Raw genomic sequence first — 25,948 nt, forward strand, 5'->3', positions numbered from 1 at the left:
TCCGATCAGGTGAGAGCTAAGAGCCCCAGAAGACATGGGGAGTGGAGGAGGGTCTGGGGTCCTCGTAGCTCCTGAAACTCAGGGACTTTATATAGTTGTCTAAAGCACAACAGCCGATGAGCTTGGTAGAGGGTTTGAAGGCACCAGGCCAGAAACCAGGAGACGGAGAGTTCTAGTCCTCTCCTTAGGCATGAAAGCCGGTTGGCTGACTTTGAGCCAATCACCAGGAGACGGAGTGTTCTAGTCCCGCCTTAGGCATGAAAGCCGGTTGGGTGACTTTGAGCCAATCACCAGGAGACGGAGAGTTCTAGTCCCGCCTTAGGCATGAAAGCCGGTTGGGTGACTTTGAGCCAATCACCAGGAGACAGAGAGTTCTAGTCTCTCCTTAGGCATGAAAGCCGGTTGGGTGTCTTTGAGCCAATCACCAGGAGACGGAGAGTTCTAGTCCCGCCTTAGGCATGAAAGCCGGTTGGGTGACTTTGAGCCAATCACCAGGAGACGGAGAGTTCTAGTCCCGCCTTAGGCATGAAAGCCGGTTGGGTGACTTTGAGCCAATCACCAGGAGACGGAGAGTTCTAGTCCCGCCTTAGGCATGAAAGCCGGTTGGGTGACTTTGGGTCAATCACCAGGAGACAGAGAGTTCTAGACCCGCCTTAGGCATGAAAGCCAGTTGGGTGACTTTGAGCCAATCACCAGGAGACGGAGAGTTCTAGTCCTCTCCTTAGGCATGAAAGCCGGTTGGCTGACTTTGAGCCAATCACCAGGAGATGGTGAGTTCTAGTCCTGCCTTAGGCATGAAAGCCGGTTGGGTGTCTTTGAGCCAATCACCAGGAGACGGAGAGTTCTAGTCCCGCCTTAGGCATGAAAGCCGGTTGGGTGACTTTGAGCCAATCAACAGGAGACGGAGAGTTCTAGTCCCGCCTTAGGCATGAAAGCCGGTTGGGTGACTTTGAGCCAATCACCAGGAGACGGAGAGTTCTAGTCCCGCCTTAGGCATGAAAGCCGGTTGGGTGACTTTGGGTCAATCACCAGGAGACAGAGAGTTCTAGACCCACCTTAGGCATGAAAGCCAGTTGGGTGACTTTGAGCCAATCACCAGGAGACGGAGAGTTCTAGTCCCTCCTTAGGCATGAAAGCCGGTTGGCTGACTTTGAGCCAATCACCAGGAGATGGTGAGTTCTAGTCCTGCCTTAGGCATGAAAGCCGGTTGGGTGTCTTTGAGCCAATCACCAGGAGACGGAGAGTTCTAGTCCCGCCTTAGGCATGAAAGCCGGTTGGGTGACTTTGAGCCAATCACCAGGAGACGGAGAGTTCTAGTCCCGCCTTAGGCATGAAAGCCGGTTGGGTGACTTTGAGCCAATCACCAGGAGACGGAGAGTTCTAGTCCCGCCTTAGGCATGAAAGCCGGTTGGGTGACTTTGGGTCAATCACCAGGAGACAGAGAGTTCTAGACCCGCCTTAGGCATGAAAGCCAGTTGGGTGACTTTGAGCCAATCACCAGGAGACGGAGAGTTCTAGTCCCTCCTTAGGCATGAAAGCCAGATGGTTGGCTTTGGGCCAGTCCCTCTCTCTTCTCTTTCAGTCCTAACCCACCTCACTGGATTGTTGTGGGGAAAACAGGAGAACGAAGGAGGGCCCCTCTCCCCTGTTGCTCACAGTGACTGGAGCTCCAGGCGGTGGTGGGGAAGGACCTCTGGACTTCACAGAAGCTCTGATGCACCCACAGAGATGGGAGGGAGAGCTGGACCATTTACCTGCCGGTTGTGAAGCTGTCGGTCCACATAAATTTGTCCTTCGGTGATGAATCCAGTCAGATCCGGAATGGGGTGTGTGATATCTGCAAGGAGACACAAGGGGATGCCACTAGCCCTGCGCAGAGTTGGAAGGGACCTTGGAGGTCTTCTAGTCCAGGGGTCCCCAACCTTGGCAACTTTAAGACCTGTGGACTTCAACTCCCAGAATTCCCCAGGGGAATTCTGGGAGTTGAAGTCCACAGGTCTTAAAGTTGCCAAGGCTGGGGACCCCTGTATCTAGTCCAACTCCTTGCTCAGGAATCATTCTCGACAAATGGCTGCCCAGTTTCTGCCCAGTATTGGAACACCCAGAACCTCTGGAGGCAGGTGGTTCCACTGGTTAATTGTCCTGACTGTCAGGAAGTTTCTCCTTAGTTCCAGGTTGCTTCTCTCCTTGATGAGTTTCCATCCGTTGCTTCTTCTCCTGCCTTCTGGTGCTTTGGAGAATAGGTGGAACCCCAACCCCTCCTCTTCCTTGGGGAAGCCCCTGAGATATTGGAAGATGGCTATCTTGTCCCCCTTCGTCCTTCTCTTCATTAAACGAGACACCCCCAATTCCAGCCACCCTTCTTTGTATGTTTTAGCCCCCAGTCCCCTGATCGTCTTTGTTGCTCTTCTCTGCCCTCTTTCCAGAGTCTCAACATCTTTTGCGCATCGTGGCACCTGGTCTGAGTTCCACCCCCCTTCCTTACCATCATATGGCACACACTATCAAAAGCTTGATTTTCTTTGACCGCAAGGCTGGTATTCTTAACCGCCCAAAAATCTATGCAAAAGGGTGAGGTTTTTATTTATTTTCCTTTCAGATTGCTGGGGAGGGAAATATTCCGTAGCCATTCACCCTCTGTCCCCATTACTTGGTTTAAACGTTTCTCGAGAAAAGCCCTGAATTTCTTTGGAAGGGAAAGTCCACGGAGCTATTGCGTAACTTGGGAAGTTCAACACAACATCACAGACCGAGGGAAGCTGGCCAGCTTCTACTGTGGTGCAGAAATCTGTGTAGGTGTTTCTCTGAGGACCTTCTTGAAGGAAGCTTCTTAGTTCTGAGGACACCTCTTACTTTCTCAACCAAAGAGCCTCAAGGCAGAGAACAGCAGAGGCACGGGTGCAGGATTCTGGATCTGCAACCTTGAGACACCCCCCCCCAGCCCCTTCGTTCTTGGACCCACAGCCAAGGAAGGTAGTCTTCACGGGGGGAAAATAGCCATGCTCAAAAGAAGTCAAACCGGTGGCTGAGAAGCTCCACTCTGGAATTTTTTGACCATACCCTGCAGATCTTCTTGGAGGTGAGGAGGAGGACATGAAGCAGAAGAAGCACACTTGTCTATTCTCAGGCCAAGCAATGGAACCAGAAGAACAGAGTTGGAAGGGACTTTGGAGGTCGTCTAGTCCAACCCAACTCAAGCAAGGAACCCTACGCCATTTCAAACAAATGGTTGTCCAATCTCTTCTTCAAAGCCTCCAGTGATGCAGCACCCACAACTTCTGGAGGCAAGCAGGTCCACTGGTTAATTGATCTGAGATTGTTGTTGTTGTTGTTAGCTGCGAAGTCGTGTCCGACCCATCGCGACCCTATGGACCACGTTCCTCCAGGCCTTCCTGTCCTCTACCATCTTCTGGAGTCCATTTAGGCTCACGCCTACTGCTTCAGTGACTCCATCCAGCCACCTCGTTCTCTGTCGTCCCCTTCTTCTCTTGCCCTCAGCCTTTCCCAGCATTAGGCTCTTCTCCAGTGAGTTCTTCCTTCTCATTAGGTGGCCAGAGTATTTGAGTTTCAACTTCAGGATCTGGCCTTCTAAAGAGCAGTCAGGGTTGATCTCCTCTAGGACCGACCGGTTTGATTGCCTCGCAGTCCAAGGGACTCGCAGGAGTCTTCTCCAGCACCAGAGTTCAAAGGCCTCGATTCTTTGGCGCTCAGCCTTTCTTATGGTCCAACTTTCACTGCCATACATTGCAACTGGGAAGACCATAGCCTTGACTATACGCACTTATAGAGATTATAGACTACCAGAAGAGGGCTGAAGGGACCTTAGAGGCCATCTAGTCCAACCCCCTGCTTGAGCAAGTAACCCTATATCGTTTCAGACAAATGGCTGTCCAGTCTCTTTTTGAAAGCCTCCAGTGATGGAGCACCCACAGGTTCTGGAGGCAAGTTGTTCCACTGGTTCATTGTTCTCACTGTCAGGAAATTCCTCCTTACTTCCAGGTTGCTCCTCTCCTTGACTACCGTAGTTTCCATCCATTGCTTCTGTTCCGGACTTCAGGTCCTCTCCTTGATGACTTTTCCACCCACCACTCCAGAGCCTCGAACCCAGCGTAGCCTTGTCTTCAGATCTACATGCGAAAGTCTCTCCGGGGTCCCCCCCTCCCTCGGCTTCCTCCTAAGAACCATCCACCTCAACTCAGACTTTCCATAATTAGCTGAGTTTCCTCTCTGATTTTAGAGTCGCCTGAGCATGAGGAGAACTTGTGGGGTGCCAAGGAGGAACTGAGACCTGCTTCTACTGGCCTGCTTCTCAATTCCCACAAGCCCATCGACTCTGGAGTTGAGTGCAGAGTGTGTCTAGATAGGTTGTGCTTGAAGGCATCTTGAGTAGAAGAGGCCAGAAGACGGCAGAGTCCCACCCTGCTTGGTTGGTTGGTTGGTTGGTTGGTTGGTTGGTTGGTTGGTTGGTTGATGAGTTGGGGGGCGGGCTGAACCCCAGCATAGCATCCTTCAACCCCGTTTTCCAGGTTGGAAGGTGGGAGGATCCTTGGAGAGACCCCTCTGTCTGGGGCACCACAGGATGACAGAACACAAGGAATTTTGTCTCTCCAAACAGGCCAGAATTGTTTTGGTGCCCAGGTCAAAGAGCTCGGGGTGGGAGGAGGGGGCGCACTGGAAATATATAAATATATTTACTAGTACCTATCGATGTATTTTCTTTGTTTTCTTTCTACTTGTTCCATTAGTTTACTTTGGCTTTATTTTCTAGCTTCTTAATTTTGATTAGAGAAGCAACCTGGAATTAAGGAGAAACTTCCTAACAGTAACCAGTGGAACTGCTTGCCTCTAGAGGTTGTGGACGCTCCATCACTGGAGGTTTTTAAGAAGAGGCTACCATCTCAGATAAGTCACCACTTTACAATGCTTTGGTAAGGCCACACCTGGAATATGGCATCCAGTTTTGGTCACCACGATGTAAAAAAGATGTTGAGACTCTGGAAAGAGTGCAGAGAAGAGCAACAAAGATGATCAGGGGGACTGGAGGCTAAAACATATAAGGAACGGCTGCTGGAATTGGGTATGTCTAGTTTAATGAAGAGAAGGACCAGGGGGGACATGATAGCAGTCTTCCAGTATCTCAGGGGCTGCCCCAAAGAAGAGGCAGTCAAGCTATTCTCCAGAGCACCTGAAGGCAGGAGAAGCAGCAATGGATGGAAACTAGTCAAGGAGAGAAGCAACCTAGAACTAAGGAGAAACTTCCTGACTCTTAGAACAACTAACCAGTGGAACAACCTGCCTCCAGAAGTGGTGAATGCTCCAACACTGGAAGTTTTAAAGAAGAGACTGGCCAGCCATTTGCCTGAAATGGTATAAGGTTTCCTGCCTGAGCAGGGGGTTGGACTAGATGACCTCCAAGGTCCCTTCCAACATTATTATTATTATTATTATTATTATTATTATTATTATTATTATTATTATTATTGTTATTGTTATTGTTATTGTTATTGTTATTGTTATTGTTATTGTTATTGTTATTGTTGTTGTTGTTGTTGTTGTTGTTATTATTATTATTATTATTCTCTAGCCTGTTCTCCTGCTTGAGCAGGGGGCTGGACTAGAAGACCTCCAAGGTCTCTTCCAGCTCTGTTTTATTCTAAATGGCAGAAGGTCTCCTGCTTGAGCAGTGGGGCTGGACTAGAAGACCTCCAAGGTCCCCTCCAGCGCTATTCTACTCCTACTTTCTCAACAAAAGATCAGAGCAGAGGCACTGATGCAGAAGTTCGTGACATGGCACAACGCTCACTTAAAACAACGGTCTCGTTTAGCAATGCAAATTTGGGCCTCAGTTGTCGTCGTAAGTCAAGGACTCTCTGCATCTCCGCCACCCAGTTGCATTTCCCACCATTTGGGGTCCCAGGGCCCCCCTCCCCTCCTGCACCACCGGGTTCCCAGACCCCTGCAGGGATTTCTACCCCGGGGATTTAGGATCTTGGCCGAGAGCTTGACCTCAGCCCTGCCTCACCGTCGTTGGGCATGGTCAAGATGGGTATCTGGGTGATGGAGCCGTTCCTGCCCTCCACCCGTCCTGCCCGCTCGTAGATGGTGGCCAGGTCGGTGTACATGTAGCCAGGGAACCCCCGTCGTCCAGGGACCTCCTCCCTGGCTGCGGAGACCTGTGGAGGAAAGGCCAAGAGGGGAGATCCTGAGGGGCAGAGAGGAAGCCAGCTCTGACCCTCAACCCCGCCCGTCCCCTCCTCATGAGGAGAGCCCAGCCCGACACTGACCCACTGACCTCCCGCAGGGCCTCGGCGTAGGAGCTCATGTCGGTCAAGATCACCAGAACGTGCTTCTCGCACTGATAGGCCAGGAACTCGGCGGTGGTCAGAGCCAGACGGGGCGTGATGATCCGCTCAATGCTGCAGGAGAATAAAACAGAATAAAAGAGTTGGAAGGGACCTTAGAGGTTGTCTAGTCTGACCCACTGCTCAACCCCCTGCTCAGGCAGGAGACCCTTAGAGAATCACAGAATAACAGCGTCGGAAGGGACCTTGGAGGTCATCTAGTCTGACCCACTGCTCAAGCAGGAGACCATTTCAGACAAAGGGCTGTCCAATCTTTTGGTAAAAACCTCCAGTGTTGGAGCATTCACCACTTCTAGAGGCAGGTTGTTCCACTGGTTAGTTGTTCTAACTGTCAGGAAGTTTCTCCTTAGTTCTAGGTTGCTTCTCTCCTTGATCAGTTTCCATCCGTTGCTTCTTGTCCTGCCTTCGGGTGCTTTGGAGAACAGCTTGACCCCCGCCCCCTCTTCTTTGTGGAAGCCTCTCAAACATTGGAAGACTGCTATCTTGACACCCCTAGTCCTTCTTTTCATTAAAATAGACCAGGGATCTTCAAACTTGGCCCTTTGGTAACTTGTGGACTTCAACTCCCAGAATTCCTCAGCCAGGCACGCTGGCTTAGGAATTCTGGGAGTTGAAGTCCACTCCTCTTAAAGTCTAGTTCAGGGGTCTTCAAACTTGGCCCTTGGATGACTTGTGGACTTCAACTCCCAGAATTCCTCAGCCAGGCATGCCTGGCTGAGGAATTCTGGGAGTTGAAGTCCACAAGTCATCCAAGGGCCAAGCCTGAAGACCCGTGAACTAGACATACCCAATTCCCGCAAGCGTCCTTCATCTCTTTTAGCCTCCAGGCCCCTGAGTCTGGAGGTGGTGCAGTTCCCGTCACCCTGTCCCCCAGACCCAGGCTATGGACTCACGTGGGGTCGTTGGCCAAGTTGAGGAACAGGCAGACGTTCTCCATGGACCCGTTCTCCTCAAAGTCCGATTTGAAGAACCGAGCCGTTTCCATGTTCACCTGCCAAGGAAGAGGATCCTTAGGGAGCCATTTCCCAGAAGGAGACCATCTAACCCCCCCTTCCCCGCTTCTTCCGTTTCAAGCTTTCATGGAGTCAGTTTAGGCTCAAGGACCAAAACACAGAAAGCCAAGGAAAAAGAAAAGAAAAAAGAACATGGACTAAGACCCAAAACGGAACAAATCGAAAGGAAACGAAAAACAGCAATTGTGTCATTTTCTGTTGTTGTCATTGTGGTGGTTGCTTTTAAATCTATGGGCTGCGTGCTTCTCTTGCTGGATCAGAATCTGGCTTCTCAGATTAAAGTAGATTTGGCCAGAGATGTAAGATTGTAGGTTGATTCTTTACCAATTCTTACCAATTCTTGCTCCTGGGGAGGAAAGCCATGGCAAATCTAGACAGCACACTAAAAAGCAGAGACGTCACCCTGTCAACAAAAGTGTGTACAGTCAAGGCTACGGTCTTCCCAGTTGCAATGTATGGCAGTGAAAGCTGGACCATAAGAAAGGCCGAGCGCCAAAGAATGGAGGCCTTTGAACTCTGGTGCTGGAGAAGACTCCTGCGAGTCCCTTGGACTGCAAGGCGATCCAACCGGTCAGTCCTAGAGGAGATCAACCCTGACTGCTCTTTGGAAGGCCAGATCCTGAAGTTGAAACTCAAATCCTTTGGCCACCTCATGAGAAGGAAGGACTCACTGGAAAAGAGCCTCATGCTGGGAAAGATTGAGGGCAATAGAAGAAGGGGACGACAGAGAATGAAGTGGCTGGATGGAGTCCCTGAAGCAGGAGGCGTGAGCCTCAATGGACTCCAGAAGATGGTGGAGGACAGGAAGGCCTGGAGGAACGTTGTCCATAGGGTCGCGATGAGTCGGACACGACTTCGCAGCTAACAACAACAACAACAACAACAACCAATTCTAAGATGTGTGGACTTCAACTCCCAGAATTCCCCATAAAGTTTTTACTGGAGTGTTTCTCAATCTTGGCAACTCTAAGATAAGTGGACTTCAACTCCCAGAATTCCCCAGCCAGCATTGCTGGCTGGGGAATTCTGGGAGTTGAAGTCCACACTTCTTAAAGTTGCCACACTTGAAAAATAGTACCCAACCACCTTATACCATTTCAGGCAAATGGCTGTCCAGTCTCTTCTTATGCCTAGAATTCATGCCTAGATAAATACATGCCTAGAATTCCATTTCTCATTTCTTAATCTGCCTACCTACACCGAATATCACTCTTGAAAGCTCATCGAAGCTTTTACTGTATTTGTCTGATTTTGCACTAAACAAAATGAAAGCATGTTTACTTTCTGTTTCTTTCCCACGCTCCTTCCTTCGGCAGATTGGGCAAACTTTTTACCCTCCCTAACGGCTCTTTCACCCCTTCCCCAATGCCAGCTCCAAATTCTTGCACAATACTTTTCCCAAGACCAAAATAAGGGGAAACCTGGCTAAAGGTCCCTAAATTCTAAATATCTACAATCAAGAATTTTTTTTGGGGGGTGGGGGTGGTAATCGGCTTATTTGCGATTAGCCACAAAATGGGGAGATTTTGAGGGTTCCTTTAACAATATGCAAGTGTTGCTTTTGGAAAATGCATTGAAAACTCAGGAAAAGCAGGATTCTTTTTCTGTTTAAAAGTGAATGCAGTTTCAGATCCTGTATGTGTGTGTGTGTGTGTGGGTGGGTGGGTGGGTGGGTGGGGGATACGTAAGACCTCAGTAGGAAGTTAAACCAGCCTTTTTCAGGTTTCGTTCTTATATAAATTTGTCCACTTGAGGGCATGATAAGAAAAAAGATCTTGCTGTGGAATTAAAAACAAGGGTTGTGTGAATTATTGCTCAGAAAACCTAGTGAGATGGAAATTATTTCCTCCATTTTTGAAGTCAAAGTCTTAACAGTGAAGAATTTTTCTATTCTATTCTGTTCTGTTCTGTTATGTTCTGTTCTATTCCATTTTCTATTCTATTATTATCCTATTCTATCCTATCCTATCCTTATTCTATTCTGTTCTGTTCTGTTCTGCTCTATTCTATCCATTTTCTATTCTATTCTATTCTATTCCATTTTCTATCCTATCCTATCCTATCCTATCCTTTCCTATCCTATCCTATCCTATCCTATCCTATCCTATCCTATCCTATCCTATCCTATCCTATCCTATCCTATCCTATCCTATCCTATCCTATCCTATCCTATCCTATTCTATTCTATTCTATTCCTATTCCTGTCCTGTTCTGTTCTGTTCTGTTCTGTTCTGTTCTGTTCTGTTCTGTTGTATTCCATGCCATCCCAACCTATCCATTTTCTATTTCTATTTCTATTCTTCAGAACTGAAAAAAGAAATTCCCTGGATGAGAAGCGAAGTGTTTTCAAGGAGAGAAACCCAACAAAGTCCAGCTGCCTTTTGAAAAAAGCACCTTTGCGACAATCAGGACCTGGATCACCGAGACTCTCCATAGACATCTGATTTTCCCATTACAGAAAAAAAAGTGTGGCTGTTTTCCTCCTACATTTGGGGATAAGGGTGGTGGAGCCGAAGTTCCGACCATCCTGATAATCCGGCAGATTTCAAGGCAAAAATGCTCTGCTCTGACTTTGGGGGAAGACCAAAGAATCTCTAATAGGCTTGGGACGGGATGGATTTGGTATTGTACAAAGAGCCAGGGAAGAGAGATCTCTCCTAGCAGTGTCTTCTCAGTCCTGCACCCTGCACATTTAAGTCTCCTCCAGCTGCGCTCGTCTGAAAATTTGGGAGAGTCAAGTCAGAGGAAAATTAAACTGGCCTATAAAATATTAGGGAGTTATATGACGGTGTCCGGATGTTCTGGCCTATGTCTGCCACAACCTGTCCTTTGCTAGCGTGCTGGAAGGTTGATAGGAATGGAAGCGGGATATTTGGGTCCTCTCTGAGTTGGGCGGCTTCCTTGCAGACGTTTCATGACCCAACTAGGTAACATCATCAGTGCTAGAAGGGAAGGGGGAAAAGAGGAGGGGGGGGAGGAGGAGGAGGAGGAGGAGGAGGAGGAGGAGGAGGACTGTGGGGTCCTTGCTGCTCTCTGAGCTGGGTGGTTCCCTTGCAGGCGTTTCATGACCCAGCTAGGGAACATCATCAGTGCTAGAAGGGAGGAGGAGGAGGAGGAGGAGGAGGAGGAGGAGGACAACGACGACGACGACAGAAAAAGGACTCTTGGTTCCTTGGTGCTCTCTGAGCTTAGTTTTTTTCTTGCAGATATTTCATGATCCAACTAGGTAACACCAGGGCTTTTTTTGTCTTAGAACGCTCAGAACGGAGTTCCGGCACCTTTTCCTGTTACAAAAAAAGCACTGGGTAACACCATCAGTGCTGGAAGGGAGGAGGAGGAGGAGGAGGAGGAGGAGGAAGACTGTGGTGTCTCTGGTGCTCTCTGAGCTTAGTTTTTTCTTGCAGACATTTCATGACCCAACTAGGCAACACCATCAGTGCCAGAAGGGAGGGGGGAAGGAGCAGGAGCAGAAGGAGGCGTGTTAGAAGGGAGTGGGGTTTGCCCTCTGTTTACACACCAGTGCTTGCAGCACTGGTGGCTGCTCTGGTCTTGATTAGGCAGCTGTTTACTGCTGAATTCTTTCTCTGACTTGGGAACAGCAGCCCCCAACATCTGTCTGGGGACGGCTGCTGCCTCTCCTCCAGTCAGAGCCGTGGGTCCCTCTGCCGGGAGCCACAGTGGAGAGCAACTTGGGGCTGTGTGTGTGCAGAAGTTGTACCAACAGCTTCCAAGGCCCAGGCCATTTCTGGACGTGTGATTATACAACAATGTCCACAGGCGTCATTCAGCCACCGTGGTGCCAAAGTAACACTAATGTGCCCAGACTTCCTCTCACTTCAGCGACGGCCAGTTGATGCTCTGAAGCTACCCTCAGCGTCTCCACGCCAGGTTAGACTCCAGAGGAGTAAAATTCCCGGGGAACAGAGAGGGTCAGCAGCTACTCTTCCTTTGCAAAGGGTATTTTTAGCTTCGAATCGGGGACTCACCGCCGAATGGAGCGGACACCTGAGAAAACCGTGGCGCTTGAAACGGCGGCGCCGTTCCCAAGCACATAAATCACTTTGCTGTAAAAAAGACCCCAGATCTCTCAACTTGGCAAGTTTGTGGACTTCAACTCCCAGAATCCCCCACCCAGGACGTAGAGAGCAGAGGTTGAGTAAAAGCTTGGGCAGAATGTGGAGTCACGAGGAGTCAGACGCAACTTAGCAGCTGAACAAGAAAGAAGAGGAGGAGGAGGAGGAGGAGGAGGAAGGAGGAGGAGGAGGAAGAAGGAGGAGGAGGAGGAGGAGGAGGAGGAAGAAGGAGGAGGAGGAGGAAGAAGGAGGAGGAGGGATGAGATCAAATAAGGAGACAGCCCCACTGCTAGTCCTGCCTGGGAACAGGCTGTACAGATAATCCTCGTCTTACGACAGTTTGTTTAGTGGCCGTGTGAAGTTACAGCCCTGAAAAAAGTGCCTTAGGACCGTTTTTCACACTTATGACCTTTGCAGCATCCCCGCCACGGTCACATGATCAAAATTCAGATGCTGGGCAACCGACTCGTATTTATGACAGCTGCAATGTCCCGTGTGTGTGTGTGTGTGTGTGTGCGTGTGAACGTGACCCCCTTTTGAGAACGTCTGACAAGCAAAGTCAATGGGGAAAGCCAGATTCGCTTAGCAACCGGGTTGCTAACTTAAGCTGGGCAGTGATCCGCTTAACAGCGGCGGCAAGAAAGATGGTTAGATGGCGCAAAAGGTTTCACTTAACAAATGTCTCGCTTAGCAGTGGAAATTTGGGGCTCCACTGTGGTCGTAAAACGAGGACCCCTTGTAAGGTTAGAACTGGGACTCGGGGCACGCATTGAAGGAAGGTCCCCGCTGAAGATCCTTCGGTGGGAAGCCCCGGGTGGCCTCGCTGTCTCTGGCCAAGAGGGGGGGGGAGCCCAGCCCCCAAGAAGAGGGGTCTCCTCCAGGGCCCCCTGGGACAGGTTGGGGAACGAGATGTCTCCAGCCCCCCAGCAGGCTGGCTCCAAGAGCCGAGGACTTACCCCCATGGCGGCGAAGACGATGGCAAAGTTGTCCTCGTGGTAGTCCATGGCGTCTTTTGATTTCTTCACCAGCCCAGCTTGCCTGCAGATCTGAGCCGCGATCTGGGATGTGGAGGAAAGAAGGAGGGTGAGAAGCTGTGGAAGATGGGAAGGGCCAGGCGCTGGGATGGCGTTCTTTGCCGCTCCGCCTCGTGTCCTCGGTGCTCTCCTGAGCTGGGTTGCTTTCTTGCAGGCGTTTCATTACCAAGCTAGGTAACGTCATTGGGGAAGTGGGGTTTGTGGAGACAGGGGGGAGGGGGAGGAGGAGGAGGAAGACAACTCTGGGGTCCCTTGGTGCTCTCTGAGCCTGGTTGTTTTCTTGCAGATGTTTCAGGACCCAACTAGGGAACATCATCAGTGCTAGAAGTGAGTGAGGTTTGTGGAGAGCAGGAGGAGGAGGAGGAGGAGGAGGAGGAGGAGGAGGAGGAGGAGGAGGAGGAGGAGAACTCTGGGGTCCTGGGTGAGCTTGGCTGTTTTCTTCTGGACATTTCATGACCCAACTAGATAACAACATCAGTGCTAGAAGGGAGGGGGGTTTACTCTGATTTTATCTACTAAAACGACTTATTCTTCCTGCTTTAAGAAACCACGGAGACACCTTCTACTAAGCACGGCAGGGCAAGCCCCTCCCTCCTACCACTGATGCTGTTACATAGTTGGGTCATGAAACGTCTGCCTAACATCCCCCAGTCACCTTAGCTGCTGGCTCTAAGTGCTGAAGTCCACGAGGAGTCGTAAAAGAGCCAAGGCTGCCTACCCCTGGCCTAGGGGCTATTTTGCAGCCCTGGAGAAACGAAATGGAAGATCCTTTTTCCTTCCTTCCCCTTAATTTCAGGAGGCAACGGTGCTGCTCAGACATCTCCCGACTTTAACGCAAGAAGATGGGGACTGTGACAAGCACCAGGGGTCCCAGGTCCTGCTGGGACCTCCTGAGGGGGCAGCTTCCAAGTTTGGGTTTGGTTTGCTCTCCGAGGGGGTCCCCACCCCCAGCAGGTGACTTTTGCATATTCCAAAAGAACGTCTCCAAAGATCATCAAAATAAGAGCCCCCCCTCCCCCACTCCCAGCCAACGGAGGAAAACTGAGGGGGCTCGCGCGGGCCGTACCTCGTTGTGGGGGAGGCCAGCAGCGGAGAAGATGGGGATCTTCTGTCCTCTGGCGATGCTGTTCATGACGTCGATGGGGGAGAGTCCCGTCTGGATCATCTCCTCGGGGTAAATGCGTCCCTGAGGATTGATGGGCTGCCCTGGAGAAAGGAAAGAAGGAAGGAAGGAAGGAAGGAAGGAAGGAAGGAAGGAAGGAAGGAAGGAAAGGGGAGAGAAGAGGAGAGGAGAGGAGAGGGAGGGAGGGAGGGAGGGAGGAAAGAAAGGAGAGGAAGGAAGGAAGGAAGGAAGGAAGGAAAGGAAAAGGAGGGAGGGAGGGAGGGAGGGAGGAAAGAAAGGAGAGGAAGGAAGGAAGGAAGGAAGGAAAGGAAAGGAAAAGGAGGGAGGGAGGGAGGAAGGAAGGAAGGAAGGAAGGAAGGAAAGGGGAGAGAAGAGGAGAGGAGAGGGAGGGAGGGAGGGAGGGAGGGAAGAAAGAAAGGAGAGGAAGGAAGGAAGGAAGGAAGGAAGGAAGGAAGGAAAGGAAAAGGAGGGAGGGAGGGAGGGAGGAAGGAAGAAAGGAAGGAAGAAAGAAAGGAAGGAAGGAAAGGGGAGAGGAGAGGAGAGGAGAGGAGAGGAGAGGAGAGGGAGGGGGAGAGGGAGGAAAGAAAGGAGAGGAAGGAAGGAAAGAAAAGAAGGAAAGAAAGGAGAGGGAGGAAGGAAGGAAGGAAAGGAGGGAGGGAGGGAGGGAGGGAGGAAGGAAGGAAGGAAAGAAAAGAAGGAAAGAAAGGAGAGGGAGGAAGGAAGGAAGGAAAGGAGGGAGGGAGGGAGGGAGGAAGGAAGAAATTGTCCCCGTGTAAGTCAGTTTCTGAAGGGCTAAAAACGCAATTTAGTTTTCCAAAGGGATGTGGCTTGGCCCACTCCTGACCTCACCATTGGGTTCATCTACTGCTTAAAAGCTTTTGCCAGCTCAAAAGACAAAGTGCACGATTAACATCAGGACCAAGAAGTGGCTCTCTTAAGCTCACGCTGCCTTCTTCCACCTTTGAGTTGCCACCGCTGGGCAAGAGAAGGCTTCCCAGCTGTGGGCTTCATTTCCGCACACTTTAATGTCCCCCCACTCCGCTGTTGGGCTCCTTCCCCGTGATGCCCCATGCCCCCTCCCCTTGCCGCCCTATGCCACCCAAGCACAGGGCCTCACCGTTAATGTCCAGGAAGTCCTCGGCCATCACCACGGGGCCTTTGTCGATGGGCTTGGCTGAACCGTTGAAGACGCGGCCTGCAAAGAGACGCAACTGTGGGGAGGAAGGCGCAGGGACCGGGGGAAGGATGCTAGGTGGGGGGGCCGAAGAGAGGAAGGGTCCACTCTGAGGAGTGCTGGGAGAACCTGAACAGGTGGCCAGTATCTTTTGTAACTCAACTCAGCTGAAGGAATGTCCTGCAAGAAGCCGTCGGATGCTTCAAGGTCTTAGGCTGCATGAACAGAAGGATGGGACCCAGATCACGCGAAGTGTTAGTACCGCTTTGTAAAGCCTTGGTAAAACCACACTTGGACTATTGTGTCCAGTTTTGGTCCCCACGATGTAAAAAAGATGTTGAGACTCTAGAAAGAGGGCAGAGAAGAGCAACAAAGATGATCAGGGGACTGGAGGCTAAAACATATGAGGAACGGTGGCTGGAATTCGGTGTTGTTAGCAGCGAAGTCATGTCCGAGACATCGTGACCCCATGGGCAACGTTCCTCCAGGCCTTCCTGTCCTCTACCATCTTCTGGAGTCCATTTAGGCTCACGCCTACAGCTTCAGTGACTACATCCAGCCACTTCATTCTCCGTCATCCCCTTCTTCTCTTGCCCTCAACCTTTCCCAGCATGAGGCTCTTCTCCAGCAAGTCCTTCCTTCTTATTAGGTGGCCAAAGGATTTGAGTTTTAGCTTCAGGATCTGGCCTTCTAAAGAGCAGTCAGGGTTGATCTCCTCTAGGACTGACCGGTTGGATTGCCTTGCAGTCCAAGGGACTCGCAGGAGTCTTCTCCAGCACCAGAGTTCGGTAGGCCTAGCTTAATGAAGAGAAGGGCGAGGGGGAACATGATAGCAGCCTTCCAATATCTCAGGGGCTGCCCCAAAGAAGAGGGAGTCAAGCTCTTCTCCAAAGCACCTGAAGGCAGGACAAGAAGCAACGGATGGAAACTGATCAAGGAGAGAAGCAACCTGGAATCAAAGAGGATTTTCCTGACAATGAGAACAATAAATCAGTGGAACGGAAGTTTCCTCCAGAAGTTGTGGATGGAGCTTTTTAAGAAGAGACTGGACAGCCATTTGTCTGAAAGGGGATAGGCTCTCCTGCCTGAGCAGGGGGTTGGACTAGAAGACCTCCGAGGTCCCTTCCAACTCTTATTCTGTGATTCTGCCTCCAACGGGACACCCAGAGCACAGCTGAATCCAAGGAATGTCATGCCAGAAGACACCCCCCCCGGGGGGGGGCTTCCTGTGCAGACCCGTGAATGACCTGGCCCGGCAGAGCAGAACCATCGAGAAGAGCATCCGGACAGCAGACTTCACCCAAGGGGAAAGGAGCCCGTCTCTCCTCTTGAAGGCCAGGCCGACCCTTTCTCCAATGGCGCGCCTTCTCTCCCCCCCACATCAGGAGAACCTCTCCTGGAAAAGAGCAAGGCTGGGGAGATGTTGGGTCACATCACTGTCAAAATGAGCCGGGGGTGGGGGGGCTCAGATTCCCATCCCCGTCCTCAGGTTCCCTCAGCCCTTGACTTGGAGATGCCTAGAAGTCAACGCCAGGTAGCGCCCCCTCCTTCCCCCAAATAACCCACCACGAACATCTGGGGAACCAAGGCCGCTATTCAAGAGCTACTTCTTTTCCACAGGGGGGTGGGTGGGGGGTGTCCCAAGATCCTGATCGCTCTGGGTCCAGACTCAGTGGGGAAGGCCAGCTTGGAATGCCCACTCCCTTCCTTGCCCCAGAAGCAGAGGGATGGAATGGAATGGAATGGAATGGAATGGAATAGAATAGAATAGAATAGAATAGAATAGAATAGAATAGAATAGAATAGAATAGAATAGAATAGAATAGAATAGAATAGAATAGAATAGAATAATAAAACTGGAATAATGAATAGAATAGAATAGAATAGAATAGAATAGAATAGAATAGAATAGAATAGAATAGAATAGAATAGAATAGAATAGAATAGAATAGAATAGAATAGAATAGAATAGAATATGGAATGGAGAATAGAATAGAACAGGACAGGACAGGACAGGACAGAACAGAATAGAATAGAATAGAATAAGGAATAGGAATGGAAGAATAGAACAGAACAGAACAGAAAGAAATAGAACAGAACAGAACAGAACGGAACGGAACGGAACGGAACGGAACAGAACAGAACAGAATAGAATAGAATAGAATAGAATAGAATAGAATAGAATAGAATAGAATAGAATAGAATAGAATAGAATAGAATAGAATAGAATAGAATAGAATAGAATAGAATAGAATAGAATTACGGAATGGAATAGAATAGAATAGAATAGAATAGAATAGAATAGAATAGAATAGAATAGAATAGAATAGAATAGAATAGAATAGAATAGAATAGAATAGAATAGAATAGAAAATGTATAGAATAGAAAATGGATAGAATAGAATAAACACAGTGGGAAGGGACCTTGGAGGTCATCTAGTTCCACCCACTACTTAGACAGGAAACCCTAGATCATGTCAGACAAATGGTTATCCAGTCTCTTCTTGAAAGTTTCCAGTGATGAAGCTCCCACAACATCTGAAGTCAACTTCTTTTCCATTGGTTGATTTTTCTCACTGTCGGAAAATTTCTCCTTATTTCCAGGTTGAATCTCTCCTGGATCAGTTTCCATCCCTTATTCCTTCTCTGGCCTTTGGGGGCTTTGGAGAACAGTTTGACTCCCTCTTTTGGGGGGCAGCCCCTCAAATACTGGAGCCCCGCTATCATGTCCCCCCCCCCCGGTCCTTCTTTCCATTAAACTAGACCTACCCAACTCCAGCAACGTCCTTCATGTGTTTCAGCCTCCTTTAACCATCTTAGTTGCTCTTCTCTACACTTCTTCTAGAGTCTCAACATCCTTTTGATCTTCTGGTGACCGAAACGGCTTGCAGAAGACCTCCGAGGTCCCTTCCAACTCTGTTATTCTGTTCGGCATCTCCGGTGGGCACCTGGGCGCTTTCCTGTAACCGGAGCAAGCTTTGATCATCGTGGTTCACGGCTGCGCCTCCGTTGCCCACCCCAAAGACGTCCTACGTACCCAGCATGTCCTCGGACACCGGTGTGCGGAGAATGTCCCCCGTGAACTCGCAAGACGTCTTGTGCGCATCGATGCCAGAGGTCCCTTCAAACACCTGCAGAGGAAAGGTCACAGGCCAAGGAGCAAATTACTGGCCATTAAGGAGGATTAGCAGCCAAAAGCTTTCAGCCTCTTCCTGGCCGGGACTGCCCCCCTCCCTCCCTCCCTGCCCTTGCCTCTCATTCCGGACCCCCTTGACCCCCGCTGCAGGCTTCAGCTGGCCTTCCATCTGCCTGACCCCTTGCCCGACAATCTTCACACCTCTGCCAGGGCGGAAGGGTGGGTGGAGAGGGCCGGTCTCCCGCCCCGTGTCCAGGACAGATCTGGCTGCCTCCGACCCCTTTCCGTCCCAAGGGCTGGGGAGGGAGACCCCAAAGGACTCCACGCCGGAGGAGTGAAGGTGGGGAGATAGCCTGCTGAGGGTGCAGGCAGGTCAAGCCTGCAGCTGCCTGGATTCCAGGACACGGCTGAACAGAGCGGAGCAAAGAGGGCAGTTCTCATGACCACATGCGGGCCTGCAGGGGGGCTTAGAAAGGTCAGCGGTTGGTTAAAGATTAGTTGTTCCCAAGCAAGGAGGGCTTCTTCTGCTCCCGGCACCCCCCTCCCCAAATAGATTGGCTTGCTTGGTTTTCTTCCATTTTCCAAAGCAGGGCAAGAAGCAACGGGCGGGGGGGGGGGGGGAAACCAATCAAGGAGAGAAGCAACTGGAATTCAGGAGAAACTTCCCAACAGCCAGGACAGTTAATCAGGGGAACAGATTGGTGGGTGCTCCATCACTGGAGGTTTTCAGGAAGAAACTGGACGACCACTTGTCAGGAATGGGAGAGGGTTTCCTTCCTGAGCAGGGGGTTGGACTAGAAGACCTCTGAGGTCCCCTGCAACTCTTTTATTCTCGCCCAGAAATTTGGAGAAGGTGGTCTTTGAAATGTGACCAAAAAAATAAAAGTAAAAATCTGTCTCCTCTCAAGACAGCAGCGAAGACTTTGATTTTTTCTGCATCGCTTTTATCGTCTCCTGGAAGGCTACAGCCCGGATTTGGCTGCCTTCCTTCCCGCTCCAGCTCAGGGCTGGATGACGCTCAGCCAGTCCCAGATGAAAATGGGCAGTCGCTTGAAAGCTGCAAAGCCTGGCCACGTTTGCACATTTCCTGGCTTCAGGCAACGAGGAAAGCGAGTCACATGGGCCAGCAAAGCAGGGTCGCTGCTAAGACTGCCCAGCCTCGCTGAGATCACAGGTGCCACATCAGATGCAGAAGCTAACGCATCATAACAATAACAGCTCACATTCGCACCATCAGATCACATCTGCCTATCCTGTGTTTCACTACCCAGCTAGCTAGCATGCTCAGTTCCAGAAGGGAGGGCAGTGTGTGGAGAGGAGGAGGAGGAGGAGGAGGAGGAGGAGGAGGAGGAGGACTGTGGGGTCCTTGTTTCATTACCCAGCTAGCTAACATCATCAGTGCTAGAAGGGAGTGGGGTTTGTGGAGAGGAGGAGGAGGAGGGGGAGGAGGAGGAGGAGGACGACGACTGCGGGGTCCTTGGTGCCCTCTGAGTCTTGCAGATGTTTCATTACCCAGCTAGCTAACATCATCAGTGCTAGAAAGGAGGGCGGTTTGTGGAGAGGAGGAGGAGGAGGACGACAACGACTGTGGGGTCCTTGGTGCCCTCTGAGCTTGGTTTTCATCTTGCAGATGTTTCATTACCCAGACAGAAAAATCACAAAATCAAAAACCTGCAAGTAGAACGACCGTGGGAAAAACACCCCAAAGATAGCCGCCCCCCCCTACAGTCATAGGCGCCTTGGGCGCAATCCCAAAACATCTGGAGCACCGCTTGAACACCATCGGCACTGACACAATCCCCATCGGTCAACTGCAACAGGCAGCTTTGCTTGGATCGGCTGACATCCTGTGACGAGACCTTTAATATGGGTAAGCTGCAACGTCTCTGCCGATCTCAGATCCTTGGGAAAGAGTGGCGGGGTGGACAAGAATTTATTTATTTTTTATTTTAATCCCATTTATATCCCGCCCTTCTCCGAAGACTCAGGGCGGCTTACAATTTAAGCACAAACCAATGTGCTTAGCAATGCTGAGACCCGTAACAGTTTCTATGCTGCCTGACTCCTAGTGTTCCTTGGAAATTAGTGATTTTAACAGCAAGATGCACGAATGTGTAAGAGATGCCTTTATGTTCTCCATAGAGCTCGCTTCCTAATCTCCGCAGGACGAGGGGCTGCCAGAACTCAGCATACAAACAAACATGGTGGAAATTAAAAGAGAGAGAGAGAGAAAATGTCTCGGTGGCCCCAGGAGCAGAGGGGCTTAAGGACCACAAACCCAGTTAGCCAAAGCTGACTTTCCATTTGGGGGCTCAGGGTCAACCTGAACGCAGGGTGTCTGCGAGGGAGGGTGCAAAACATCCAGAGAGTCGTTTCAACAGCCTGATCCCAGTTTCCCCCACTTTGGAGGTGTTTTTTGGGGGGGGGCTCCTTCACTTTGGACCAGACCCCGCGGACACCTTGATCGAGTGAGAAAAAGTACAGGACAGAAGCCAGAAGGTGCTCTGCAAAAATCCTCTTTTGTATAATCCAGCTGCCCACGTGTCAGCTGGAGCCTAAGCTGTGTATCTTTGTCTAAGCTGCGATCCTGGTTTATATTTAGAGCAACGGAGCCAGCAGCCCTGTGAGCTGAATCGCCCTGGCTCAATCAAGCTGCCAGCTGACCTGCTGGCGCTCAGGACGTGAAAGATTAACTGGTCTTCTTGGAAGAGGCACCCTTCCTCAACCCGATGCCCTCTCCGTGTCCTGGGCATCTCTTCTTAGCCCTCTCAGCCCACGTGGGCACCGGACGTCCCCTGCACGGCTGGGGAATGAGGGACAGGAGGCCAGAGCCAGGTTTTCTGGGCATGTCACGACTTCTGGAGACACAGCAGAAGACCCTCCTTGATGGGTGGAGTTGAGGAAACGTCTGGGATTGAGTAGGCTTAACAGGACGGAATAACAGCTGGAAGGGACCTTGGAGGTTTTCTAGTCCAACCCCTTGCTATACCATTTCACACAAATGGTTGCCCAATCTCTTCTTGAAAGCCTCCAGTGATGGAGCACCCACAACATCTGGTGGCAAGCAGTTCCCCTGGCTAATCGTCCTCACTGTCAGGAAGTTTCTCCTTAGTTCCAGGTTGCTTCTCTCCTTGTTCAGGTTTCCATCCGTTGCTTCTTCTCCTGCCTTCTTCAGGGGCTTTGGAGAATAGCTTGAGCCCCCCACTCTCTCTTCCGTGTGTAAACCCCTGAGATATTGGAATCCTGCTTCTTGTCTATCTTCTCAGAAGCTTCAGGAAGGGGTTTTTTTTTGGAAGCCCGGGGAAGACTCCTGAAGATGCCCTACTGGTTCCCAGGAAAGCCCAAATCAGATTCTTAGCAGATGAGATGGCAAGGCTGGGAACAGCCTGGTGATATCAAGACAACCGGGATTTATTTTATATCCTCCAGGGAAGGTCCTCAGAAGCCTTTGATCATCATCATCATCATCATCATCATCATCATCACAATAACAACAACAACAACAACAACAACAATAATAATAATAATAATAATTTATTATTATTATTATTATTATTATTATTATTATTATTATTATTATTATTATTATTATTATTATTATTATTCACCGCTTCTGGAGGCAGGTTAACAAAAACATATAACGAACGGTTGCTGGAATTGGGTATGTTTAATTTAATGAAGAGAAGGATTAGGGGGGAACAGGATAGCAGCATTCCAATATTTGAGGGGCTGCCCCAAAAAAGAGGGGGGTCCACCTATTCTCCAGAGCGCCCGAAGGCAGGACGAGAAGCAACGGATGGAAACTGATCAAGGAGAGAAGCAGCCTGGAATTAAGGAGAAACTTCCTGACAGAGAGAACAATTAATCAGTGGAACAACCTGCCTCCAGAAGCGGTGGATGCTCCAACATTGGAAGTCTTTAAGAAGAGACCGGACAGCCATTTGTCTGGAATGGTATAGGCAGGGTTTCCTGCCTGAGCAGGGGGTTGGACTAGATGACCTCCAAGGTCCCTTCCAACATTATTATTATTATTATTATTATTATTATTATTATTATTATTATTATTATCATCATCATCATCATCATCATCATCATCATCATCATCATCATCAAAGCTCCATCCTTGGGATGCAGGCAGCACACAAAACCACGCACTCTCCAGTCCGTGGGAAAAACTTTTCTCCACGGAACCGGTGGCCCCTGATGCCCAAAAAGGTTGGGGACCTCTGTGCTAGACCCACGCAGCAAGTCCTCAACTTACATTTCACTTAGTGACCGTTCAAAGTTACGACGGCACCAGGAAAAAAAACCTGACTGTTTTTCACACGACCCTTGCAGCATCTCCCAGGGTCACACGATCAAAATTCAGAAGCTTAGCAACTGGCTTGTATTTACAACGGTCGCAGCATCCCAGGGTCACGTGACACCCCCCCCCCTTGGCGACCTTCTGACAAGCAATGAGGAAGCCAGCTTCGCTTCACGACTTTGTTGCTCACTTAACAACAGCAGCAGCGATTCGCTTAACAATTGTGGCGGGAAAGGTCGTACAATGGGGCAAAGCTCAACGGACTGTCTCGCTTAGCAACAGAAATTTTAGGCCCAGTTGTGGCCGTGTGACGAGGGCTACCGGCACTCACCAGGGCATCCTCTTGTTGTGCAGGTGTTTCAAAGTTGGCATCCAGCGCCCGCTCTGGGGCCCTGCGGGGGCCGACTCTAGATTTTCCTCATTGATTGGATTTACATCAAGACCCCCCTCCAGCTCTCTGGGGCACCCCGGGCGTCCTTCCCACTCACCTGGACGATGGCTTTGGAGCCGGCCACCTCCAGCACCTGCCCGCTCCGGTGGGTGCCGTTTGGGAGGGTGAAGTTGACGATCTCTGCATACTGGGCGAACTGCAAGGGAGACACAAAAGGCAATGTGTCAACAACTCAATCCTCACAACCCTCAGCTTTTCGACCCCTGGCAAAGTTTGGGGAAGGGTTACATGAATGCCCACCTGCCTGCCTACCTGATCTGTCTCTCTCTCTGTCTCTCTCTCTCATCTATCATCTCTCTCTCCATGTCTATTTGTCTGTCTGTCTATCTATCTTATCTATCTATCTATCTATCTATCTATCTATCTATCTATCTATCTATCTAATCTATCTATCAATCAATATATCTCTATCTATCTATCTATCTATCTCTATCATCTATCTGTATATCTATCATCTATCTATCTATCTATCTATCTATCTATCTATCTATCTATCTATCTCTATCTATCTATCTATCTATCTATCTCTATCTATGTATCTATCTATCTATCTATCTATCTATCTATCTAATCTATCTATCTATCAATCAATATATCTATCTATATCTATCATCTATCTATCTGCTGTCTGTCTGTCTGTCTATCTATCTATCTATCTATCTATTCATCTATCTATCTATCTATCTATCTATCTATCTATCTATCTATCTATCTATCTATCTCTATCTATCATCTATCTATCTATCTATCTATTCATCTATCTATCTATCTATCTATCTATCTATCTATCTATCTATCTATCTATCTATCTATCTATCTATCTATCTATCTAATCTATCTATCAATCAATATATCTATCTATCTATCTATCTATCTATCTATCTATCTATCTATCTATCTATCTCTATCATCTATCTGTATATCTATCATCTATCTATCTATCTATCTATCTCTATCTATGTATCTATCTATCTATCTATCTCTATCTATGTATCTATCTATCTATCTATCTATCTAATCTATCTATCTATCAATCAATATATCTATCTATATCTATCATCTATCTATCTGCTGTCTGTCTGTCTGTCTGTCTATCTATCTATTCATCTATCTATCTATCTATCTATCTATCTATCTATCTATCTATCTATCTATCATCTATCTATCTATCTATCTATCTATCTATCTATCTATCTATCTATCTATTCATCTATCTATCTATCTATCTATCTATCTATCTATCTATCTATCTATCTATCTCTATCTATCTATCATCTATCTCTCTATCTATCTTATCTTTCTATTTATCTATTTTCTCTACCCTTTTCTTTCTCTCTCTCTCTCCCCATAAGCTAAAAGACCGTCTCAGGTGAACAGTGGTGAGACTCTCCTCCCTGCAGTTTACTCAGAAATCAGTTTTTCTTTTCAATGAACTGGAAACAAAAATTTACAGGCGCAGCCTCTCCACAGCCTCACCGATTAACCAGCCGGTGGATTCATCTTTTGATGCTTACAGCTCGGTTTCTGGCCCTGAATCTTTCCTGCCAAAGAAATTGGCCGGGGGGGAGGGGGGGAGGAGGGGGCAAATCACAAACCTCAGGTTAAGTTTTGGATTCTCTAGAAAGCTTTCTGAGCTGCAGATTTCCAACTGGGGGTTTCTCAAGTGCACGTTCTGGACTTCATCCCAACTTCCATTGCTTTTCCCCCCGCTCTGCTCCCGAAGAGCCTTGAAAAACGAGCCAGCAGCAGACCATCATCCCTAATTCTATCTCAGGGATCTTCAAACCTGGCCCTTTGATGACTTGTGGACTTCAACTCTGGCTGAGGAATTCTGGGAGCTGAAGTCCACAAGTCATCGAAGGGGCCAGGTTTGAAGACCCCCGTTCTGTCTAGTTCAGGGGTAGGCAACCTCGGCTCTTTTATGACTCATGGACTTCAACTCCCAGAATTCTTGAATCAGCATAGCTGACTCAGGAATTCTGGGAGTTGAAGTCCATGAGTCATGAAAGAGCCGAGGTTGCCTACCTCTGGTCTAGTTAGTAGTTGAAAAGATTGGGAAATGGGCCCTCTTTGGCCACTAGAGGGCGCTCTGCCTCCTGCTGCCTGACCCCCAAGACTGGGGTCTGTCTCCCGCCTGCGTCCCACCCGGTGGTTTTCGACTCCTAGCAACGGACTGGATAGATGGATGGATGGATGGATGGATGGGAGGAAAGGAGAGAGAGAGAGAGAGAGAGAGAGAGAGAGAGAGAGAGAGAGACAGAGAGACAGAGAGAGAGAGAGAGAGAGAGACAGAGAGAGACAGAGAGAGAGGTGTACAGCTAGATATGGATGGATGGATAGTTAATAGATAGAAATCGTGCATCTACGGTAATCTACCAGATCCCCTGCAAGGATTGCCCCTGTGACTGTGTAGGACAGGCAGGGGGGAAGAGAGGAAGAGAGCGGACAGCCACTTGTCTGAGATGGTATAGGTTCTCCTGCTTGAGTGGGGGGCTGGACTAGAAGACCTCCAAGGTCCCCTTCTGGCTCTATTCTGTTCTTCTTGGAGAGAGAAGAGAAGGAGGGAGGGAGGGGAAGGGGGAGAGAGGGAGAAAGGGAGAAAGAGAAAGAGGGAGAGGGAAGGAAGGAGGGAAGGAAGGAGAGAAAAGGGGAAAGGAAGAAAAGGGGGGAGGGGGAGAAGGAGGGAGCGATGGAGAGAAGGAAAATGAGAGAGGGAGGGAGGGGAGAGGGAGGGAGAGAAAAGAAAGAGAGAAGGAGGGAGGGAGAGAAGGAAGGAGAGGAAGAGACAGGGAGGGAGGGAGGAGGGGGAGGAAGAGAGAAGAGAAGGGGGAGAGGGAGGGAGAGAGCCGGAAAAAGAGGGAAGGAGAGAAAAAGGGAAAGAGAGAGAGGAAGAAAGGGAAAGAGGGACGGGGCAATGGAGGGAAGGAGAAGGAGAGAAAGAGAGGGGGGGAGGGGGTGCACTAAATGTTTTCTTCCCAGAGTTTCCCACACACACACACACAACAGGGGAGCAGAAGCCAGAGGTGGCCCTTCGGCCGCTTTGGCCAGAGTGACCATGGAGGACTTGGGCCCAGTGACCGCGGCCGGGTGGGGGGGGGGAAATCCCTGCAGACCCCCAAACGGCCCATCGGAGCCGCACAGATCCCAGCCCGGGACCGTCCCTGCCACGCAGGGTGGGCGAGGCTTGCTAGAAGGATGCCGCCCCGGGCAGAAAGGCTCTCCGACGAGAGAGGAGTGGCCCCCACAGTTCAAAACTGGGCAACCGAAAGATGCCCG

At 49.6% G+C, this 25,948-nt stretch overlaps 1 protein-coding gene across 1 annotated transcript in view; it reads right to left on the reverse strand.

The window, feature by feature from the left end:
- ATP6V1B1 (ATPase H+ transporting V1 subunit B1) overlaps positions 1 to 25,948 on the reverse strand; it is a 42,293-nt gene that overhangs the window by 2,860 nt on the left and 13,485 nt on the right. Inside the window, exons 3-11 of the mRNA XM_081332858.1 lie at positions 22,710 to 22,808; positions 17,817 to 17,910; positions 14,723 to 14,800; positions 13,549 to 13,688; positions 12,405 to 12,506; positions 7,256 to 7,353; positions 6,293 to 6,416; positions 6,023 to 6,173; positions 1,755 to 1,837 (exon numbers count right to left, since the gene is read on the reverse strand). Of these exons, the coding sequence (XP_081188984.1) occupies positions 1,755 to 1,837; positions 6,023 to 6,173; positions 6,293 to 6,416; positions 7,256 to 7,353; positions 12,405 to 12,506; positions 13,549 to 13,688; positions 14,723 to 14,800; positions 17,817 to 17,910; positions 22,710 to 22,808 (969 nt within the window). The remainder of the gene's footprint in view (positions 1 to 1,754; positions 1,838 to 6,022; positions 6,174 to 6,292; positions 6,417 to 7,255; positions 7,354 to 12,404; positions 12,507 to 13,548; positions 13,689 to 14,722; positions 14,801 to 17,816; positions 17,911 to 22,709; positions 22,809 to 25,948) is intronic.

This window comes from Vipera berus (genome assembly GCF_964194415.1).
Source record: "Vipera berus genome assembly, chromosome: 7".
In the NCBI taxonomy this organism is placed as follows: Eukaryota; Metazoa; Chordata; class Lepidosauria; order Squamata; family Viperidae; genus Vipera; species Vipera berus.